Below are 19,151 nucleotides of genomic sequence, written 5' to 3' on the forward strand. Positions count from 1 at the left end.
TGTTATCAACTAATGTTTATTAGTAAAATTACATTTACATTAAAAACTTATCATTATCCTCATTACTTTTTAAATAATCAACATAAAATGGTAACATCTTCACATAAATATCTGACATCAACAAATATTCATTCCAATAAAAAAAACTTAACTAAATTAATAAATCTCTTGTTGTTTATCTAGGATAGTGAAATATTAATTGCATTACTAGGGATATTCCTTGTAGCAACAAATTTTTCTGCTTATGGCAGTCTTATAATTTCATCAACTCATCCCAAAGTTGTGAAGACCTTTGAGCTATCAAGTGCTCCGTCCCTAAGCTCTTTTAAGAATATGGAACATCATTCACACCAATAAAAACAAAGCCTTGAGACCGAGAAAGAATGATAAGATTAAAAAAAATAAACCTAGAAACAACAAAGAAAAATCAACTCTTTGACAAAATAAACAAAACCCAAAAAATATCAGAATCATAAAGCTATTAGTGCAAGAAAAGTAACGCCAACGTACGATTTATCTAAAAAAAACTAATGTCAACCATGGAGTTAAAATCAAAAAATACAAATGGGTTTTTTCATGAAAATAAGCAAAAATAAAGTAAAAAATGGGTTTCAAATTCCTGACCTTGTCTTGGGTTGGGTTGCGAAGAGAAGTTTTAAGGATTTCTATTATTTATTCAAATTTACCAAAATTTCTTACGCTTTGGAGATAAATTTGAGTAATTTTGTATAATGTAAATATGAGAATTCTCAGAATAAGGACAAGAGTTATAATTTATTTAATGGTAAAAAATTATAAGCAGCTCACAAAACACACCTCTCCATCAATGATAAATTACCTAACCAAACATATAGTTATTTATAAATGACGTAATATTGACATATTAAATGATACACTAGCCAACTTGCCTAACCCTTTGAAAAGTTGATACATGCCATCACTTTTACAATGTTAAATTCAAAGTTTAGACTTTATTCTTTGAATATAAAGTCAAAGTTTAAATATTAATATCTATTACATTTATGGTACATGTACTATGTAAGTGGAAAATTTATATAACAAATCATACCAAAACTTAATGATTTTTCGTTAAAAGTTTAATATACAAACAAGTATCTAAGTTGAAATACTTTCATGATATTATTTTATTATTTTATTTAAAACTATAAAAAAAAACACCCTTATATTAATATTTTTATTTTGTATATAAAGAATTTTTTAGTAATATCCCAACTAAATTTATATAAGATTAATTTTGATACCTACTCAATTAAAGATTTAATATTAAATAGATTAGCTATTTTCATTATTTCAAATTACAACCTCTTCTTTATAAAAAAATTATTCTTAAAACACGAAATTTAGCTAAATTGATTTATACAATTATTTTTAAAATATTAAAGTTGAATTTTTATATATAAATTACTGGTAAAGGCTAATGAAGATTAATTTTAGTTTTATTGCCAAAAAATCAAAGTTCAAATATCAAAGTGGATCTAGTTGTTAAGTTTAAATATTAAAGAAGATATGTTCATGGGTTTACTGCTCAAGCCTAAAGACTTATTCAAATTTTGAGAGGGTTTAAGAAAAAATGTTAAGCTTGAAAAATGTGTCTAAACAAAAAAATTTTTGACCGATTTAAAAAATGGGTTAAGTTTTGGGTTTGAATATTCAAGGCCTAAGCCTAATTCGTCCCATTTTCTAATTTGTATTATTTTTAAATACTATGTAACTTATAACATATAAAAATTAAATCTATAATAATATATAATATTACAATGTAAGCATTAAAATGTTAAAATGCTTATGTATACAATTTTATAAGTAAAAATCATATTAAATTATTAAATATTAAATTAATAATATAAATATTATTTCTAAAAATAATAAAATATTTTCCATATATTTTAAAAATAATATGAATAGGTTTAAAATGAGTTTGGATTAGTCATTTACAAAAATGAGTAGACTTAGGTAAAATTTTAAGCTCATATTTTTTATCGGGTTGAACTTGAAAAAATATAATTAAGCCCACTTGAACATGGTCCCTATCTAGCTTGACTCATGAACACTTCTGTATCAAAGTGAATAAAAAAAATACAATAACAAAGTAAATCCAGTTACCAGATTTAAATGTCAAAAATTACATCAACACTTTTATTTAGGAGTTGTTTTTTTTTTAACAACAATTATTCAAACTCAAACTATTCTTGAAAAAATGAACACCCAACTAATAGACCGCAACTTAGGTTTAAGTCCTATATTTTTTGAACACCTAAATAGAATAATATGTTGAAAAAAATGTAATTTTGAAAACTTTGAGGCATATTCTCGATTGGTAAAGGTAGAGAGTTGAATCATAAAATTATAGTTATATATTCTATTCCAAGAGACATTTACAATGGTATTCCATATGCTCAAAATAAATAAGTAATGAATGAGAAATTGATCTTCAAAGTAAGCCATTTGTGAATATTTGTTGAGGAAAAGAAAAGCTTAGATCTTACATTTGTTAAATACCTAGTGTAAGATATGTATGTATCTAAGAACTCACTAGAAAATTATTGAATGATTAAACTAATGCTCTTTCTCGCGCGTAGGGGGTGCAAATCCAAACCTGCCAGGGTTGAGGGTGCATGACGTGGGCAACGTAAAATGTCCGGGCTAGTCGAGCCAAAAAAGGGCCTACAGATACTTTAGCCAAATACATAATTTATTTTTTTTTCTCAATAGATATTATACAGAATTAACAAATATCTTGATTTGATTTGATTTCAATCAAATTGATTTTCAAATTGATTTCAATCAAATTGATTTTATTTTATTCAAATTGATTTAAAGACTCCTTTAATACAGATTTGTATCTTTATTCATGGAAATTTCCAAAATTGCTCCATATTGAATGCCAATAAAAGCCTAAAGAATACTACAGAATTCTTTAGAGACACAACGAATTTTTCACTCTAAAAAATTCTTTTCTTTTTCTCTCCAAATTTTTAAATGTTTCGATGATAGAAAAAGGCAAGGTTTGTTTGTTGATCACTATAGAGGTACTACTGTCGCGATCATTTTGTTGTTGTATCCTGGGAAACAGACGATCAATGTTTCTCCAAATACCATAGGAGAGGCCGAATTTATCTTAATGAAACTGTAAAAACAGGCCTCAACATCTAGTAAAACTCGATTCCTTTATTCAATTTTTAGTTTTTCAAGATTTTGTTTATCTATATATTTTCATATCTGCTGTTTTAAATAAATATAACTATTTTTTTTAATTAGTTTTGTTTTGTTTAGATATGGTATTTTTACATAAATATAAATATTTATTTGATCTGATCTTGTATTTAATATAAATGTTTATATTTGTTCGCTAACTTGTTTTGTCCAATATATTAAAATTTAATATCTTTTTAGTATTTTAGCAATGGAAAAGTCTTATTCTTTTACCATATCAACGCGCGATACTATTCTAATGCAAACGTTTATTCATTGAAGTCATGACATAAAATTATCCAAAGGAAAAAGGAACCCAAGAAATTTGATGAGAAAATGTGTGGTATAATCGTAATCCAACTCCTTCGAAAGTTGTATATAAAGGAGACGGTGTTGCCTTGTTTCTCAATCACTCAACTTAAGCCTACAAAATTATCGTCGCTAGTTCCCCTTTTTTAGTGTTGTACAAAAGGCGACGACAATGAAAACTTCGTTGCTTATTGTCAAACTAGTTGTCATCATTTCAATCCTAATTTTTATATTGACGAAGCCTCTTGAAGCTCTGGGTCCGATGCCACCGATAGGTTGTCACCGTCGTAAACTTTTTAGTTATCCTACTTGTGAGTCACCTCCTTAAACTTGATTTTCTTGATATTTTGTAAGATGCTCGAGTTTATATTACTCAAATTGGAGTGGAAGTGTAAAATAAAGATGTATTTTATATATAGGGGTAAATCTAAAAGAGAAATCAGGGCCCCTTGCCCCCTTAATAAAACAAGTATATTGCAAGTTTAGACCCTCTTCTTAATAAGTAATACAGTTTAATATTTTTAGCATTAAATTTTTAAATTCCCAATAATCTATATTATTCTGGTCCTCAATCGAAGTTTCTTGACTTCACCCTTGTTGTTATGGATATATTTAATTTGTAATTTTTTTTCTTTATGTTTGGAGCTTCATTGGAAGCTCATTATTTCATATGAATGCACAAAATTGTTTGATAATATAAAATGCTCGAATTTATATTATTTAAACTTAAGTGTGGATTGACTATAAACTTATATTTCATACAAGTACATTTGATTTTTAGTCTTTATAAAGTAAATATTTAACGATTAAAATATACTCTAAATATTTGTATTTTCGTACCTTTGAAACTTAGTTTTATATTTTTAGTTTTAGAAATTTAATCTCTATATTTTTGAATAAAAAAGTCAAATCCAATTGTTAACACCATTAAATTTCTCTGTTGAATTCATTGGTATAACATTTTGAAATTTTAAAAATACTCACTTAGTATCCATGTAATAAAATGTGACATTGCAATGGACTTGAATTTAACAAATAAATTTAACAATGTTTACAATTATTAAAAGTTACATAAGCGTTTTATCAAAATAAAGTATTGGGCTAATCAATGACACTTGTAAAAGTTAAGGTACCAAATTTTGTAAAAAAAGTGAAGTATAAAGACCAAATTTGAAATTTTACTATTGCTATATAATCCAAAATTGTGTGTAGCATAGGGACCAAAATTGAAATTTTATATAATGCAAAGAAAAGAAAAGAAAGGTTGCCCACATGTTTTATATATAGGTATATAGCATAGGGACCAAAATTAAAATTTTACCAATTTCCTTTATAATGCAAAAGAAAAAAAAGAGAGGTGACCCACATGTCAAATAAATATAGGTATTATTATTTGTTATAAAATAAAGAGAGATTGAGAGAATAAAGAACAAAGAAAATATGAAAACAATAGAGAATGTACTTTATTAATCAAAGGGATGATTACAATGCTTAATCGAGTCTCTATTTATAGGCATAAGAAGTATAAAAGAAGTAGAGATCTAATTCTAATAACTATTAGAATTTAAAGTATATTAAAACTTTATCTTGATCATGATGGACATCCACTTAATAAGATATTCATAACACTCCCCCTTGGATGTCCATTGGTAGATAATGTGCCTCGTTAAAACCTTATTAGGAAAAATCTTATGGGATAAAAATCTAATGAAGGAAAAAGAGTATACAATCTATAATACATATAATATGCTGCCTCATTAAAAATCTTACCAAGAAAACCCAATGGGACAAAAACTCGATTAAGGGAAAAAGGGTGCAACGCGTATTTACTCCCCCTCATGAAAACATCACATATTTTCTCATATTCTACGTATTCAATCTTGAATATTGGTTTTTCAAATGACTATTTGAATGTATTTGCTAAGCATTTATATTACCATTCTTTTAAAAGTCATGAGTGAGGGAAATTTGGGGAAATATATTTTGATCTCTTCAGGATATTCAACAACAATCATAACAAACTTTAATCATGATTCATTTATGAGAACAAAAATAGTTACATTTTATAATCCTCCTTCAACTACTATTCACTTAGTCAAATTTATCATATATGTTCAAATTATTTCAATTCATATAAATGAACAATTTCTCAAGAATTTTAATATGCTTCTAACATCTAAATCCTTCAAGGATTTTAATATAAGCTTTACTATATAGTGATTCATAAAAGGTTGTAACAATAACCATTAGACGCAATTTAAATCTTTTATGAATTGTCAATCTAATAATATATTTAAAGGTTATTGTATCCGCCACAAAAGAATATTATATCTTTTTCATAATAAATGCCAGGACTTAGCAAAAAACTTCATATTTTTGTTCCGCTTTTACGAAACTACTTCAATTGCACCCTCACTGGCTTTATACATTTAGATATTTGGACTACTAGCCCAAACACTCCACGAATTTAATTGTACTTGAGTTGCATTTTTCTATTTTGATTAATTTTTTTCATATCTATATTTCTTAATACATTTATTCAAGATCTTCCTTTTATTTCATTAATAATATCGTATGCAAAATCATTGTCGACCACTTTTATTATTTGGTTCCACATTTTCTCGAATTGACATAACTTATCGAGATATCTTATTTTTATTATTTTAGAATTTATTTTCAGGTACCTAAATCTCTTTTGAAGTTTTACTTATTAGTTATGTCTTGGGTCTCTTCTGGAGCACCCGCATCCACTATATGACCATCTAGAAGAATTTTCATCTTTGGAACCGATCAATCTATTATTTATTCTAACTAATTGTCCTACTGGGACTTTGATTCAAATTAAAATATTAGATGATATATGTAACACTCTAAACCCAGCCTAGACGTCCAAACTAAGTTTAGGGAGTTACGTCACTTATACTGAAACTTCTACTATCATAACACTGTCGAATTGAACCATTCATTACAACAATAATTTAAACATATAATCTTCATAGTTACCATAACATCATAGAACATCAATCCCTATTAATAATGCTTAAAAGGAAAAATAAAAGCTTGACCAAGCTCTTGCGACACTGACCCGATCAAGATTGGGAACCACTTGAAATCTAATCAATAATAAAGTGAGTTGTAAACTCAGTGCGTAAAAAGAATGTAATTCAATAATGTTGGCTTATAAGGAAATTCCAAATTTAGAGATTCGATTTGATATAGAAGTAATTTCAATCCAGATTCAAAGCGGATGAGTTACATATGTGTACATATATATAATTTTAGTTCAAAAATGGTTCAGATCAGACTCAGATGTAATGTTCCTATTTTCAGCCGCTACACACCATCTTCAGCCATCCCAACACACCACTATGGACATTTAATGCCCACCCAACCCTGGACAACTTTAGAGTGTTCATTAACACATTCACAGAAACACAGCGTATCTACTAGATTAATATGCGACAAGTGCCAGAATCAGAGTAATACTTATTGTAGCATAGCCAAGATTTCAGAACAGACTCATTCCCCATTCACAATGCCCCAACACATGCCAATGCAGAACACAAATACCCGTAACATATGTTCAGTCATTCTAACTCATTATACAATTAAATAGGACAATTCAGTAACAGAATAGGTATTACAGTGCACATATAATTATGTTGCTCACAGATCAATCCTAGTGTATCAGACAGTTCTCAAATAATCAAATTCAATTATTCGTACATTGAGGAAACCAATATCAAGGCTAAGTAGCATTCTCAGCCTTAAAAGACAGCTCTCGAGCCTAATAACCTGCCACACAGCCGGGTCACACACCCGTGTGCCTTGGTCGTGTGGTTTTTAAGCCTAAACAGTGAGTTACACAGCCTGGATACATGTTCATGTCCCTACCCGTGTGGCTTTTATACCACAAACAGTGAGTTACACAGCCTGGGCACATACCCATGTCCCTGACCGTATGGTCTCGTTCCACAAACAGTGAGTTACACGACCCAAACATTTGCCCGTATTTGTTGTCCGTATGAACCCTACACTAACATGGCCACACAAGGCCTAGATACACGCCCGTGTTCTAGCCCGTGTGGCCTCAATTCAATGAACAGTGAGTTACACGATTGATCATACGGTCTGCCACACGCCCGTATGGCTCATACGGCCCAGTCACACGCCCGTGTGCTTGGCCGTATAGTATCGACAGCCACCATTTTTTACGACCTGAAACTTGCAAAATTAAGGTTTCTGGTACACACCTAGTTTCATTTTGATTGGGAGACAATACGGAGATTACCCGGAACCTAATTAACCATTCAGCAACCAATCATTTAACTAGGTCGACTAATTAACACAACATTAATACACAATCAACTATGTCAAATAAATCGACATGAGGGAACTTTGACGACTAACGCTTACCAACGATTCAACCATGCTAAGTCCGCACAACATGCGAAGGGTCACTTCTCTCTGCACTTACACCTAAGGGAACAAAATGGCTAGTTATCAGAAAGTTTAAGTAAAGCAATTTGACAATTCTCAAATTGACACAGTAGTAGAAATCTAAACCAAAAACTAGCAAAAGTCAAAGGATTCCGACAGAACTTACACAGAAGTCTTTCAATAAAGTAAAGATCTCACTAATTCCCAATAATCATGTGTAGAACACACTCGACGAGTAGAATTCAAAGAGTAAAATGAATAAAGAAAAGGAAAAGAAAAATAATATAAAATAAAATAAAGAATAAGAGATACAGACGTTAACCAAATTCTAATAACCATCACCCTACCTCCGACAACTAGCAAAAATTCTCTTAACGCATACGATAGGGTTCGAACTCAGGACCAAACAGAATATAGACAGATGCTTAACTAGTGAACCAGTAGGCTTATTCTTATTATAAGTTCTTACAGAACTTCCTTTACTCATATACCGCATGGATAGAGATTGTTCTAAAAGAATAAAACTTTTAATGACGCAACTTGAACTCCATACCTTAATCCCAAAAGCATAGCACAGAACCAGAGATACAGAAATCTAATTACTGCAGAAACTCACAATTAAATTCTTAAAAATTTAGGGCGTTACAATATATAACACTTGGTTATTCTCATTAAGTTTGTAAATACATCTAACAGATAACTTGTAATGAGTTATCCTTATTGAACTTCTGGTTCAAATTACTCTCCCCCTACCTCATTACAAGTTATTATTTCTCTCCCCCTAATGTTGGAAAAACTATCGAATCAAAATTGTAATCACAAATCATGTCATAATTGAATCTTGAATACATTCAAAACATCTAATAATATAAAGAAACTTGTAATTAATATATATTTCCAACTTTCTTTGAAAATTCACTCATCTTTGAATCTTGAATACATTCAAAACATCTAATAATATAAAGAAACCTGTAATTAATATATATTTCCAACTTTCTTTGAAAATTCACTCATCTTTGTACGTTGTGGTGGAGCAATTGGAACGATATACGCACATACAAAATTTTAAAGATGAGAAATATTTAACTATTGATCAAAAATCAATTGTAATAGGGAGTATTTATAACTCATTGGCTTAATGAGTACAACACGTAAATCAACATAATTTCATGTTGAAATAGGAAGTTTAGTTCTCATAAGTAATGATTTAGACATTAATCAGAGGTGTTTAATCAATAATTTCTCTAAACCATTATGCGCAAACTTTTACAAAAGTTTTTCAAACTCAATCAATAAAAGCTTGAGATATAAACTCATCAGTATTAGCAAGATAAATTGTCTTAATTGTATTATCTGAAATTAATCATTTAAACAAGCAATCTTGCAAACGACAGGTTGCAAATTTATAACACATATGTGATTATTTTGTAGATGCATCTACCAAAATCATATAATATCAACACCATCCACATGGTGGATGAATGAGCCTATGTTCGTTTCAAAAATGTAAGACATTAAATCTCAACTTTAGCTAATGAGTTTCTAATAATCAATTTTCATTAAGAACAAGCAACATATGAGAATTTTTTTTTAAATTAAAGAATCTTTTGGTTCTTTAATGAATGTTCATATGAATTCTTAATTAATTTTCACATCATATATGATCCAGGATGGTCTAACTGTTCACGCCAAGTAGTAAATGTATTTGTATCAGTAAACTTCCGGTTTACTTTAACATGTGTTTCAATTGTAATAAATTGTAACAAATTAATAATTTTACTATCATTCCTTTTACTGTGTATCCAAATATAAGTGCTATTGTGACATTTACTACTGAAAATGTCTAAATCAATGTGAATATTATGTCACTCAGTCAACAAAATAAATATAATTTCCAAACATTTATATGCAATATTCGCTTCAGGGAATATGCCAAAATCTTCAAACATCTCAAAAAAATTTGCAACTTCAGGTGCATCCAACTATAACGAGCTTTAGATAAAATTATCATATTTTATTACTCATAAATAGATCTTTCCCAGTCAAATATTTTGCTTCCAACCCCTTAATGGGGATGATGACAAAAGAAGATCACAATGATTATAAAATAAATATAAATTAATAACTCAATCATCTCTTTTCATCCTTTCAAATTAGATATTTATAACAATAGTGATTCATATGAAATATAATATTTTCCTCATTCACAATCTCAATATAAGATCCATTATAAATACATTTTAAAACCAAAAGATTAACCGTCACAAGATATTAGTGTATTAGCTCTTTTGGAGCTTTCGACTAATTTTGTACTATCAAATATTGGAATAATATTTGTTTGTTTTAGTACCAAATAAGATAAATATTTTCTATCTATAATGATAGAATTTATAACTACATTCTCATATCCTTCCTCCAAGAATATTAATGAAACAAAATATTTAGGCATATGCCACATATGTGGCCAATAATATTCATATCACATTGAAAACACAAGTTATCTTTAACCTTTGAAGAGTTATCTTGAGAACTCTCTTTGTTCTCTTATTTATTACTATGTTCCCACTTTTAGTGGTCCATGATTATATCTTTTATTTTCTTTATGTTTGCATTCACTTCAGGAATGCAATAAGTCTAGTAATTAAGATAAGACTTCTAAACACCTCCATTGATTCTTTATTTCATAATCACCATCGTAAAACATGCATGGATTTCAAATCAAAATCTATCTATTTATGTTGCCATGATTAGTCTCCAATCACATCCTCAATTACAACAACAATCATGATCTTTATATTTTCATTTTTCATAATTATGTACTATTACATTCACTTCAGGGAATGAAGCAAAACTAGTGGGAAGAATTTCATAATTTTTCATTAGTAACTTATTATTTTGCTTAGCCACTAGAAGGTATAAGATCGTTTGAAAATATTGTTAAAGTCATTTTCACAATATTGCTACTGCAAGAGCATAACACATTAGATATTTCAATCATATAGTGTAATGTATTCCTTCGAGGAATATAATACAAATACATGAGTATCTCATGTTATTTATATATATGGTTTTAATGTAAAACACATGAAGGTTTTATTCAACATATATCTTCTTGATATGAAAAACTATATTATATTTTATAAAATTTGACATCACAACGAGCTAACATATAAGCTCTTAAAGAGCTTTTACGCTTTGATGCAATATTAGCTCTTCAGAGCATATAACCATTTTATTGTATAACTTTAATGAATGTTTAATTTATTTTAAATAAAATTTTATTTATTCATATAAAAATAAAATGAATAGGTATAAATAAAACATACATTAAATGTAACAAATAATAAATTCATGTCACTAATAAATCATTTTGGTTAGATAATATATATTTTATATATCATACCACAACAAAATACAAAATATTATAATGTCAAATTAAAATAACTTTACAGACTATAAAATAACTTTACAGACATAATTTCATCTCAAATTTTACAATGATATTAAATTATCGCAGACAAGGTGAATATCCCAAAGTTCATGACAAGTAAGTATTTTTACTCACATTCCATAATAATCATATATCTTAATCAAAATTGAAATTAAACCAATCAATTCTATTAAAATGAAAAGATATTTATCTCCACATAAAAATCCTAATAACTAAATGCGTGAAGAGTTTTATAAATTCATAGAGATACGGATAGTGAATTAAATAAACTGAACTTTTAATAGAAATCAAATCAATTTCAAAAGAAGTTGATTAAATTGACTTACGTTACCATGATGAGAAGTAGTGATGATAAACATCCTTTGTAATGAAGAAAAGAGATCATCCCCAAGCAAATATCAAAAATAAACTTTGAGAGTGAATCTTACTTCTTGATTTCATATAGATAATGATATCAAATCTTTCACCATCCTTAAGAACAAAAAGTAAAATAAGTTAATCAAAACAATAATAACGTATAATGAAAGAAGAATGAAAATAATAATCAGATATAAACATTAAATAAAAGAAACTTCTTGCAAAATCTTTGAAATCTTGTCATCAAAGTTATTGAAAATCATGAAGGATAAATTTGATGGTCGTTAAAAGGAACTATCTTTTGAGCAAGATCGTCTTGATAACGTGTTATAAAAAAAAGATGGAGAGAATAAAGAACAAAAAAATATGAAAGCAATAGAGAATGTACTTTATTGATCAAATGGATGATTACAATGCTTCATCAAAATCTCTATTTATAGGCATAAAAAGTATAAAAGAAGTAGAGATCTAATTCTAATAACTATTAGAATTTAAAGTATATTAAAACTTTATCTTGATCATAATGGACATTCACTTAATAAGATATTCATAACATTCTTATTATCATTATTATTATTAGATTGTATACCTCACTATGTTTTGGGATTTAAATAATTAATTAAAAATTTTAATTATAGTAAATAATTTTCAATTAAAATACCTTTTTTAAAAAGTCAATTAAAATAATATTATATGAAAAATTTGGAATTAAATTAAGATAAATTTAAAAATGAGATAATATGAGACTACAAATATAATGTAATAAAATTAAAACATGATACGATGTTTCATGTGAGGATTAATCATTTCATAATATAATTAAAAAGTAAATGAAGTAATAAAATATACTTATTTGTATACAATTAATATGTAAATTATATAAATAATTCTTGAAAAGTATCAAATTATGTATATAGATATAAAATATCAAATTTCAACATAGTATAAAGATTAAATTTAAAATTTGACCATTGTTTTATAAAAAAAATAAAGGGATCAAAATTGAAATTGGACCATCTGGAGAGAGAAAAGAACAGCAGAACATGTCGCTTGAGGTACCAAATTAAAATTTTGAATTTGAACTTTGTATAGAGACTGAAATTGAAATCTGACAATTATTATATAAATTAAAAAGGTAAAGGGATCGTAATTACTATTAAGCCATTATTTTAAAATGTAAAAGGCTGGACTCGTGTCCTGTTGGAATGCCACTATTTTGAGCATATCCTAAGGACTAAAACTGAAATTATACCACTATTTTGAGCATATATATATATATATATATATATATATATATATATATTATTATTATTACTAAAAATTCTATCATATGCATATGGGTATAGGAATCATGTATTCGAATACAGACGTGTGTTTAACAAACATACAATAAATAGTGAAATATATGATTTGAAACTAATTATTAACGATAATAACTCATGAATATGTATGATTTAAAATAAAAACAAATAGATTAAATTGTAAGTAAAACAAAATTTGAACACATGAATACATAATATTAAGAATACTAAATGAATACAGTTGTTTATCATAGTGTTGTCATCAATCCTAAGTTGGTGTCGAGTTAATTTGTGACATCATCTCAATCAAATAAATTAATATACATATAATAAAAATTGAAGTGTATAAAAATCAAAATAAAACTTTAATAGAGTGGTAAATTAAGGTTTTACTAAAGCAATTCATTTGGGTTCAAATCTTAACATATGCATATTTTATTGATATTTAAATAAAAAGACTAAATTATCCCGAAATAATATAACTTATTTTAGTTACAAAAGGGTATTTTGTATTTTTCTAATCGAGTTGGTGACCCAGTTGAGAGTGACACCAACTCAAGAAAGCACTAATAAATAATATAAATTTATACAATTGATGGAGGTAATAAAGTATACATAATAAAAATTGAAATGTATAAATATACTAAAATGAAACTTAAGTTGAGTGGTAAATTCCATAATATGCATTTTATTTATTTTTTAAATAAAAAGACTAAATTACACTCGAATAATATAACTTATTTTAATTACAGAAGAGTATTTTTCTAGTTTTCGTAACTGAGTTGGTGGCTCGGCTGAAGATAACACCAACTCAATAAAATACTTAATAAATACTTAAATTGAACAATATCCAGAAAGGCACTTAGGGAATCAGTCTGAATCTATCTCCGTTCGTTCTGTTTGAAGAAAGGAAGGATCCTAAAGAATCGATCTTTCTTTTAGTTGTTGAATCTCTCTTTGATTGATCAATGTGTGATATTCCAAATCCTCATTACTAATGGAATCAAAACGATCTCTGGATTGATCAGAAGATCCTTTCAATTGGCGAGAATCCGTTACTTGAACGAAACTAGATCTTGTGGAATCATATTGAATATATGATGATACGTTTCGCACATTGCTTAAAAAGTCGATACCTATTTACCAACCATACATTGTCTAATCAAATCCAAACACGTATAGGTTCAGGGAAAGGATCTCCCGAGTATTAGGCATCTATTGTTAAATCGGGCAAAATATTTTATGAAATGAGCGGAGTAGCCAGAAAGGCTATTTCAATAGCGGCGTAAAAAATGCCTATAAAAACTCAATTCATTATTTCAAGATAGGAATATAGAACCAAAGGAAATAAGTCTTGTCTTGGGAATAAAAAAACAATTGCAAGTTTCCTCTTTTTTTTTTTACAAACAATATTTCTTTTTTCTTCGTCCTTTGTTAAATTGAAAAAAGAGATTTAAAAAAATGATTCAACCTCAAACCCATTTGAATGTAGCAGATAACAGCGGGGCTCGAGAATTGGTGTGTATTCGAATCATAGGAGCTAGTAATCGCCGATATGCTCATATTTGTGACATTATTGTTGCTGTGATCAAGGAAATAGTACTAAATACACCTCTAGAAAGATCAGAAGTGATCATAGCTATAATTGTACGTACTCATAAAGAACTCAAACATGACAATGGGATGATAATACGATATGATGACAATGTTGCTGTTGTCATTGATCAAGAAGGAAATCCAAAAGGAACTCAAATTTTTGGTGCAATTGCCTGAGAATTGAGACAGTTAAATTTCGCTAAAATAGTTTCATTAGCTCCCGAGGTATTGTAGACGAGACCCAAGTATAGTTATAGTATTTAGAGTATTTAAATGGCATGGATTAATTAGTAGATTGTGTCTCACGTATATACCTTTACTAAGTAAAAAAAAAAAAGAACATGTTGGTTATATCAAAATTCGGGAGCAACAAAAATTTTAGTTTACCATGGGTAAGGACACTATTGCTAACATAAAAACCTCTATACGAAATGCTGATATGAATAGAAAAGGAACGATTCAAATAGGATATTTAAATAAAAGAGTAAATTATCCTAGAATAATATAACTTATTTTAATTATAAAAGGATATTTTCAGATTTTTCTAATTGAGTTGGTAACCCAGTTGAGGTGACACCAACTCAATAAAACACTTAATAAATAATATAAATATATACAATTGATGGAGGTAATAAAGTATGCATAATAAAATTTGAAATGTATAAATATACTAAAATGAAGCTTTAGTTGAGTGGTAAATTCTATAATATGCATTTTATTAATTTTTTAAATAAAAGACTAAATTATCCTAGAATAATATAACTTATTTTAATTACGAAGGATATTTTTATAATTTTCCTAATTGAGTTGGTGATTCGGTGAAGATAACACCAACTCAAGAAAATACTTAAAAAATAGTATAGATTATTATTATTATTATTATTATTATTATTATTATTATTATTATTATTATTATTATTATTTGTGGGTGGATTGGTTGGGAAGAAAGGAAGAGAGAAAGCAAAGAAGAAAAAATGGAGAGAATAGAAAAGAAAATTAGAAAAATATTGTTTTGTTTTAATCTTTATACTTTTACATATTAATAATTTATTTTACCTTTTGTATTGTGTTTATCTCATTTATCACTTTATATCATTTATTTACTTAAGATCTTAAATAATTTGTGGTCCAATTTAGAGAAAATATTTATTTAGTTTATTCTATTTTTAAATGATATATCTAAATTAGTTGGTCCCCATGTTGAGTTGTGGATTACCTTAAGATTAAATCTGACCAATTAGGGAAGAAGTTAAAATAAATCATTTACATAAGTAATTTTTTAAAAAAATTTAAAACTATGTATTTGAAAAGTTTTTCCGTAAAAATTTTGTAGGTGGATTTAAGATTTGTCTCTAATTCACCTACAAATGTTTTATTTATTGATTTTTAAATAATGTATTTAAAATAGTTAGTTCACATATTCACTCCAACATACATCGGTATCTATGTACTTACTTTTAGAAGAAGGAAAAACAATTTGGGAGTCAATTTAAATATTTTATACTAATTATAATAAATTTAATTTTTATTAAAATATTAAAAATTTATTATTTAATAAATATTTAACTTAATATTTTTTAATTGTTCAACTTTTTTTATAAAACTACATGATTCTTCTCTGCTTTCTGCCTGAGTTTAGTCTTATTCGAACCTGGTAATATTCAAGTAAAACCCTCCCAACATTATCAATTCCAAGATTTGATTGTTTAATATTAATTAAGTAAAATTAATTAGTATTGTGTGTAATAAAAACACATTATGCTTCCAAAGAGAAAACACAAGTTCAATCATTATAATTCCAAATGTGAAGAATAACATAGAAGATATATAAAATTTGCAATTAACATTTTAAAGATCCCTGTTACTAGTAAATATGAAATACATGATATGATTATTATATTTGTATTTAAAATTTTGACATTCAAATTACAAACTCTAGGACTCTAGAATTTAACTACCTTTATGTCATCAAGTACACATTATTGTAACATAAGCACATCTTACACTTTTGTTCAAATATATCAAACATAAACACCGAGAAACGAAAAATCTAAACATTGATTACTTTTACAAGCTAAGGGGAGAATAAATCAGATAGTAGTAAATCTATAATACTAAATTATCAAGAAAACCACATAACGAATAAAAAAGAGAAACGGATAGAGACCACAACATTCTCATTCAAAACATAACAATGGAGACCTAACACTGACTTTGCCACCATTCAAGTTTAGATATTTGCCGGCTCAAAGTTGGGGAAACTAAAGCTCAAGGGCTCCTGTAATTCGGGGTTGATCGGGAACAAGTTACACTGTCCATGTTGTGCCATCAACTGGTCCACCAGAACCATTGCTACCATGGCTTCCACCATCGGCACAGCTGCATCGTCCAAATTAAACCAAACACAAAGTAAACTGGAAATGAGATACATTGTTTGAAAATGATGTAAAAGATAGGAAGATGAAATATGCTTAATACAACTTTCAAATTCGATATCCGCATTCATTGTAGATTCCAAGGAATCCAGCCGTCTTTGGAAAATGGCAACCATGGGAAGATTCTAAACTAAAACTTACAGAGATGACAACAAAGCAAAGGAAAACCATTGTCCAAAGAAATACCTCGAGGGACAACACAAGGATCATGACGACCGCGAGCTAACAGTTCGATCTCTTTCTTTTCTCGAGTCACTGTATGCTGCTTTTTCTGCAGAAAATATCACAAAACGACACCAATCTTAACTGCATTAATTAGCCAAAACTTTGTGATATGCATGATCTAAAGCCAAAATATACTTGTTCTTTACAACAAAACTGTTATACTTACTTCATATTTTTTAGTTGTTCTCTTAAATTTTATTATATAATGTTTTTCGAGTATGGCTGTCATTTTGTATAATCTTAAGAGGGTTTTTTTATTAGTATGTCCTAAACATAGCTGCCTTTTTTTTCCAAAAAAAAAAATTTATGTTCCCAGCACTGTACCCAAAAATTCTCATAAAATATGAAACGATATATAACTGACCAAAACACGATTTGATTTGAAAAAATCGAAAAAAAAAATCAAATTTCAAGTTAATCAAATCGAGTTGTTTGAGTTATTTGAGTAAACTACTCAAATAAGTAGTTCGAGTCGAGCTAAATTTTACAATTCCAATAACAAATTGGTGTAAATACACCTTTGGTCCCCATCAATTTAAAAAATGTACAAATTGATCTATCTCTCAACAAAAATTTCAAAAAATTTCAAAATAATTATTTAAATTCAAAATATTAATAAAAATTTTAAAAATTTTATTTTTAAAAATTAAAAAATCTAAAATATATATAAAAAGTTAAAATTTAAAATTTTTCTAAAATAATAATTTTGGGACCTAAAGAAGTTAATTAATGATTAAGTTTATCATAGTATAGTTTTTTTTTTTTTTTTTGGCATTGAAAAAGATTTAGTTTTATGTGCTTTAACATAAAATTAGTTATACTGTAACAAAATTTTAATTTCACATGTTTAATTTTTTAATCTAACTTTAACAATTTCACTCGACCCCATTCTAAAAATTTTCAAATCGAATGAGGATGACAAAATAGGACTCGTTAATTCAAAAGTTTTTCACTCGATTTAATCGAATGCTCACCCTACAATGATATATAAAACAAGTCATAATAGCCAGAAAGCATATAAGGCAAAAGGAGATCAAACTTACACTGATAGTGGCCGTTGGCTTGAAAGCAACTCTCATATTTATAATTTCCCCATTGGATATTCCACCCTGTAAGTCAACATTACAGTCTCACAATTCTCACACCCAACCCATGGACTTAGCTCCAATATTACTTGGATTCAGGTATGAACGTTGGATATGTGTCCTACACGAGGACGTTCAATTTTTGAAAGTATTTTCATGTATTTGGAGGGTCATATCTACATATCCATGTCCGAATATTTGTCGGGCATGAGAACTTAAGAATAATGAAGAGTCCGAGCAACACTGTTTACCCAACAATTAAAAATTTGAAGACTACAAATAAACAGGTAGCATTTGGTACATTGGTGACAAAAGCCCAACAAAGTGCTATTACCTGAACTTTTCATTTTCCTTAAAAGTAATCATGTCCAACACTTGTGCCCAACATATTCGGACATAGATATGGCACCATGTTCATATATATGAAAAAATTTTAAAAATTGCAAACACCCTTGTCAAGCACATACCCATATCCAACACTCGACTCCAAGTAACTGTTGCTAGGCAGACAGATAGAGAGACTGAGAGTAACAGAGAAAATACCTACCTGTATCCCACCAGAGCGGTTTGTTCTAGTCCTTATTGTTCCATGTTCATCAGTAAAGAACTCGTCATTATGTTCACTGCCAGTTAGAAAAGTACCTGCAAAGATTTTACAGACCAGCAATTATAACAAACTTGAAACAGAAGTAACCAAGAAATAACCTCACAATTAATAGCTTTAGAGCATGTTTCACCA

The 19,151-nt window shown here is 28.0% G+C and overlaps 1 protein-coding gene across 2 annotated transcripts in view; it reads right to left on the reverse strand.

The window, feature by feature from the left end:
• LOC105770963 (chorismate synthase, chloroplastic) overlaps positions 1 to 19,151 on the reverse strand; it is a 36,570-nt gene that overhangs the window by 13,592 nt on the left and 3,827 nt on the right. Inside the window, exons 10-13 of one of the 2 annotated variants that reach the window (XM_012592345.2) lie at positions 18,960 to 19,054; positions 18,371 to 18,436; positions 17,289 to 17,373; positions 16,529 to 17,046 (exon numbers count right to left, since the gene is read on the reverse strand). In XM_012592345.2, the coding sequence (XP_012447799.1) occupies positions 16,898 to 17,046; positions 17,289 to 17,373; positions 18,371 to 18,436; positions 18,960 to 19,054 (395 nt within the window). In that variant the 3' untranslated portion in view covers positions 16,529 to 16,897. Of the gene's footprint in view, positions 1 to 16,528; positions 17,047 to 17,288; positions 17,374 to 18,370; positions 18,437 to 18,959; positions 19,055 to 19,151 lie in introns of those variants that run through there. The other variant, XM_052631485.1, reaches the window with a different exon arrangement.

This window comes from Gossypium raimondii, chromosome 5 (genome assembly GCF_025698545.1).
Source record: "Gossypium raimondii isolate GPD5lz chromosome 5, ASM2569854v1, whole genome shotgun sequence".
Taxonomy (NCBI): Eukaryota; Viridiplantae; Streptophyta; class Magnoliopsida; order Malvales; family Malvaceae; genus Gossypium; species Gossypium raimondii.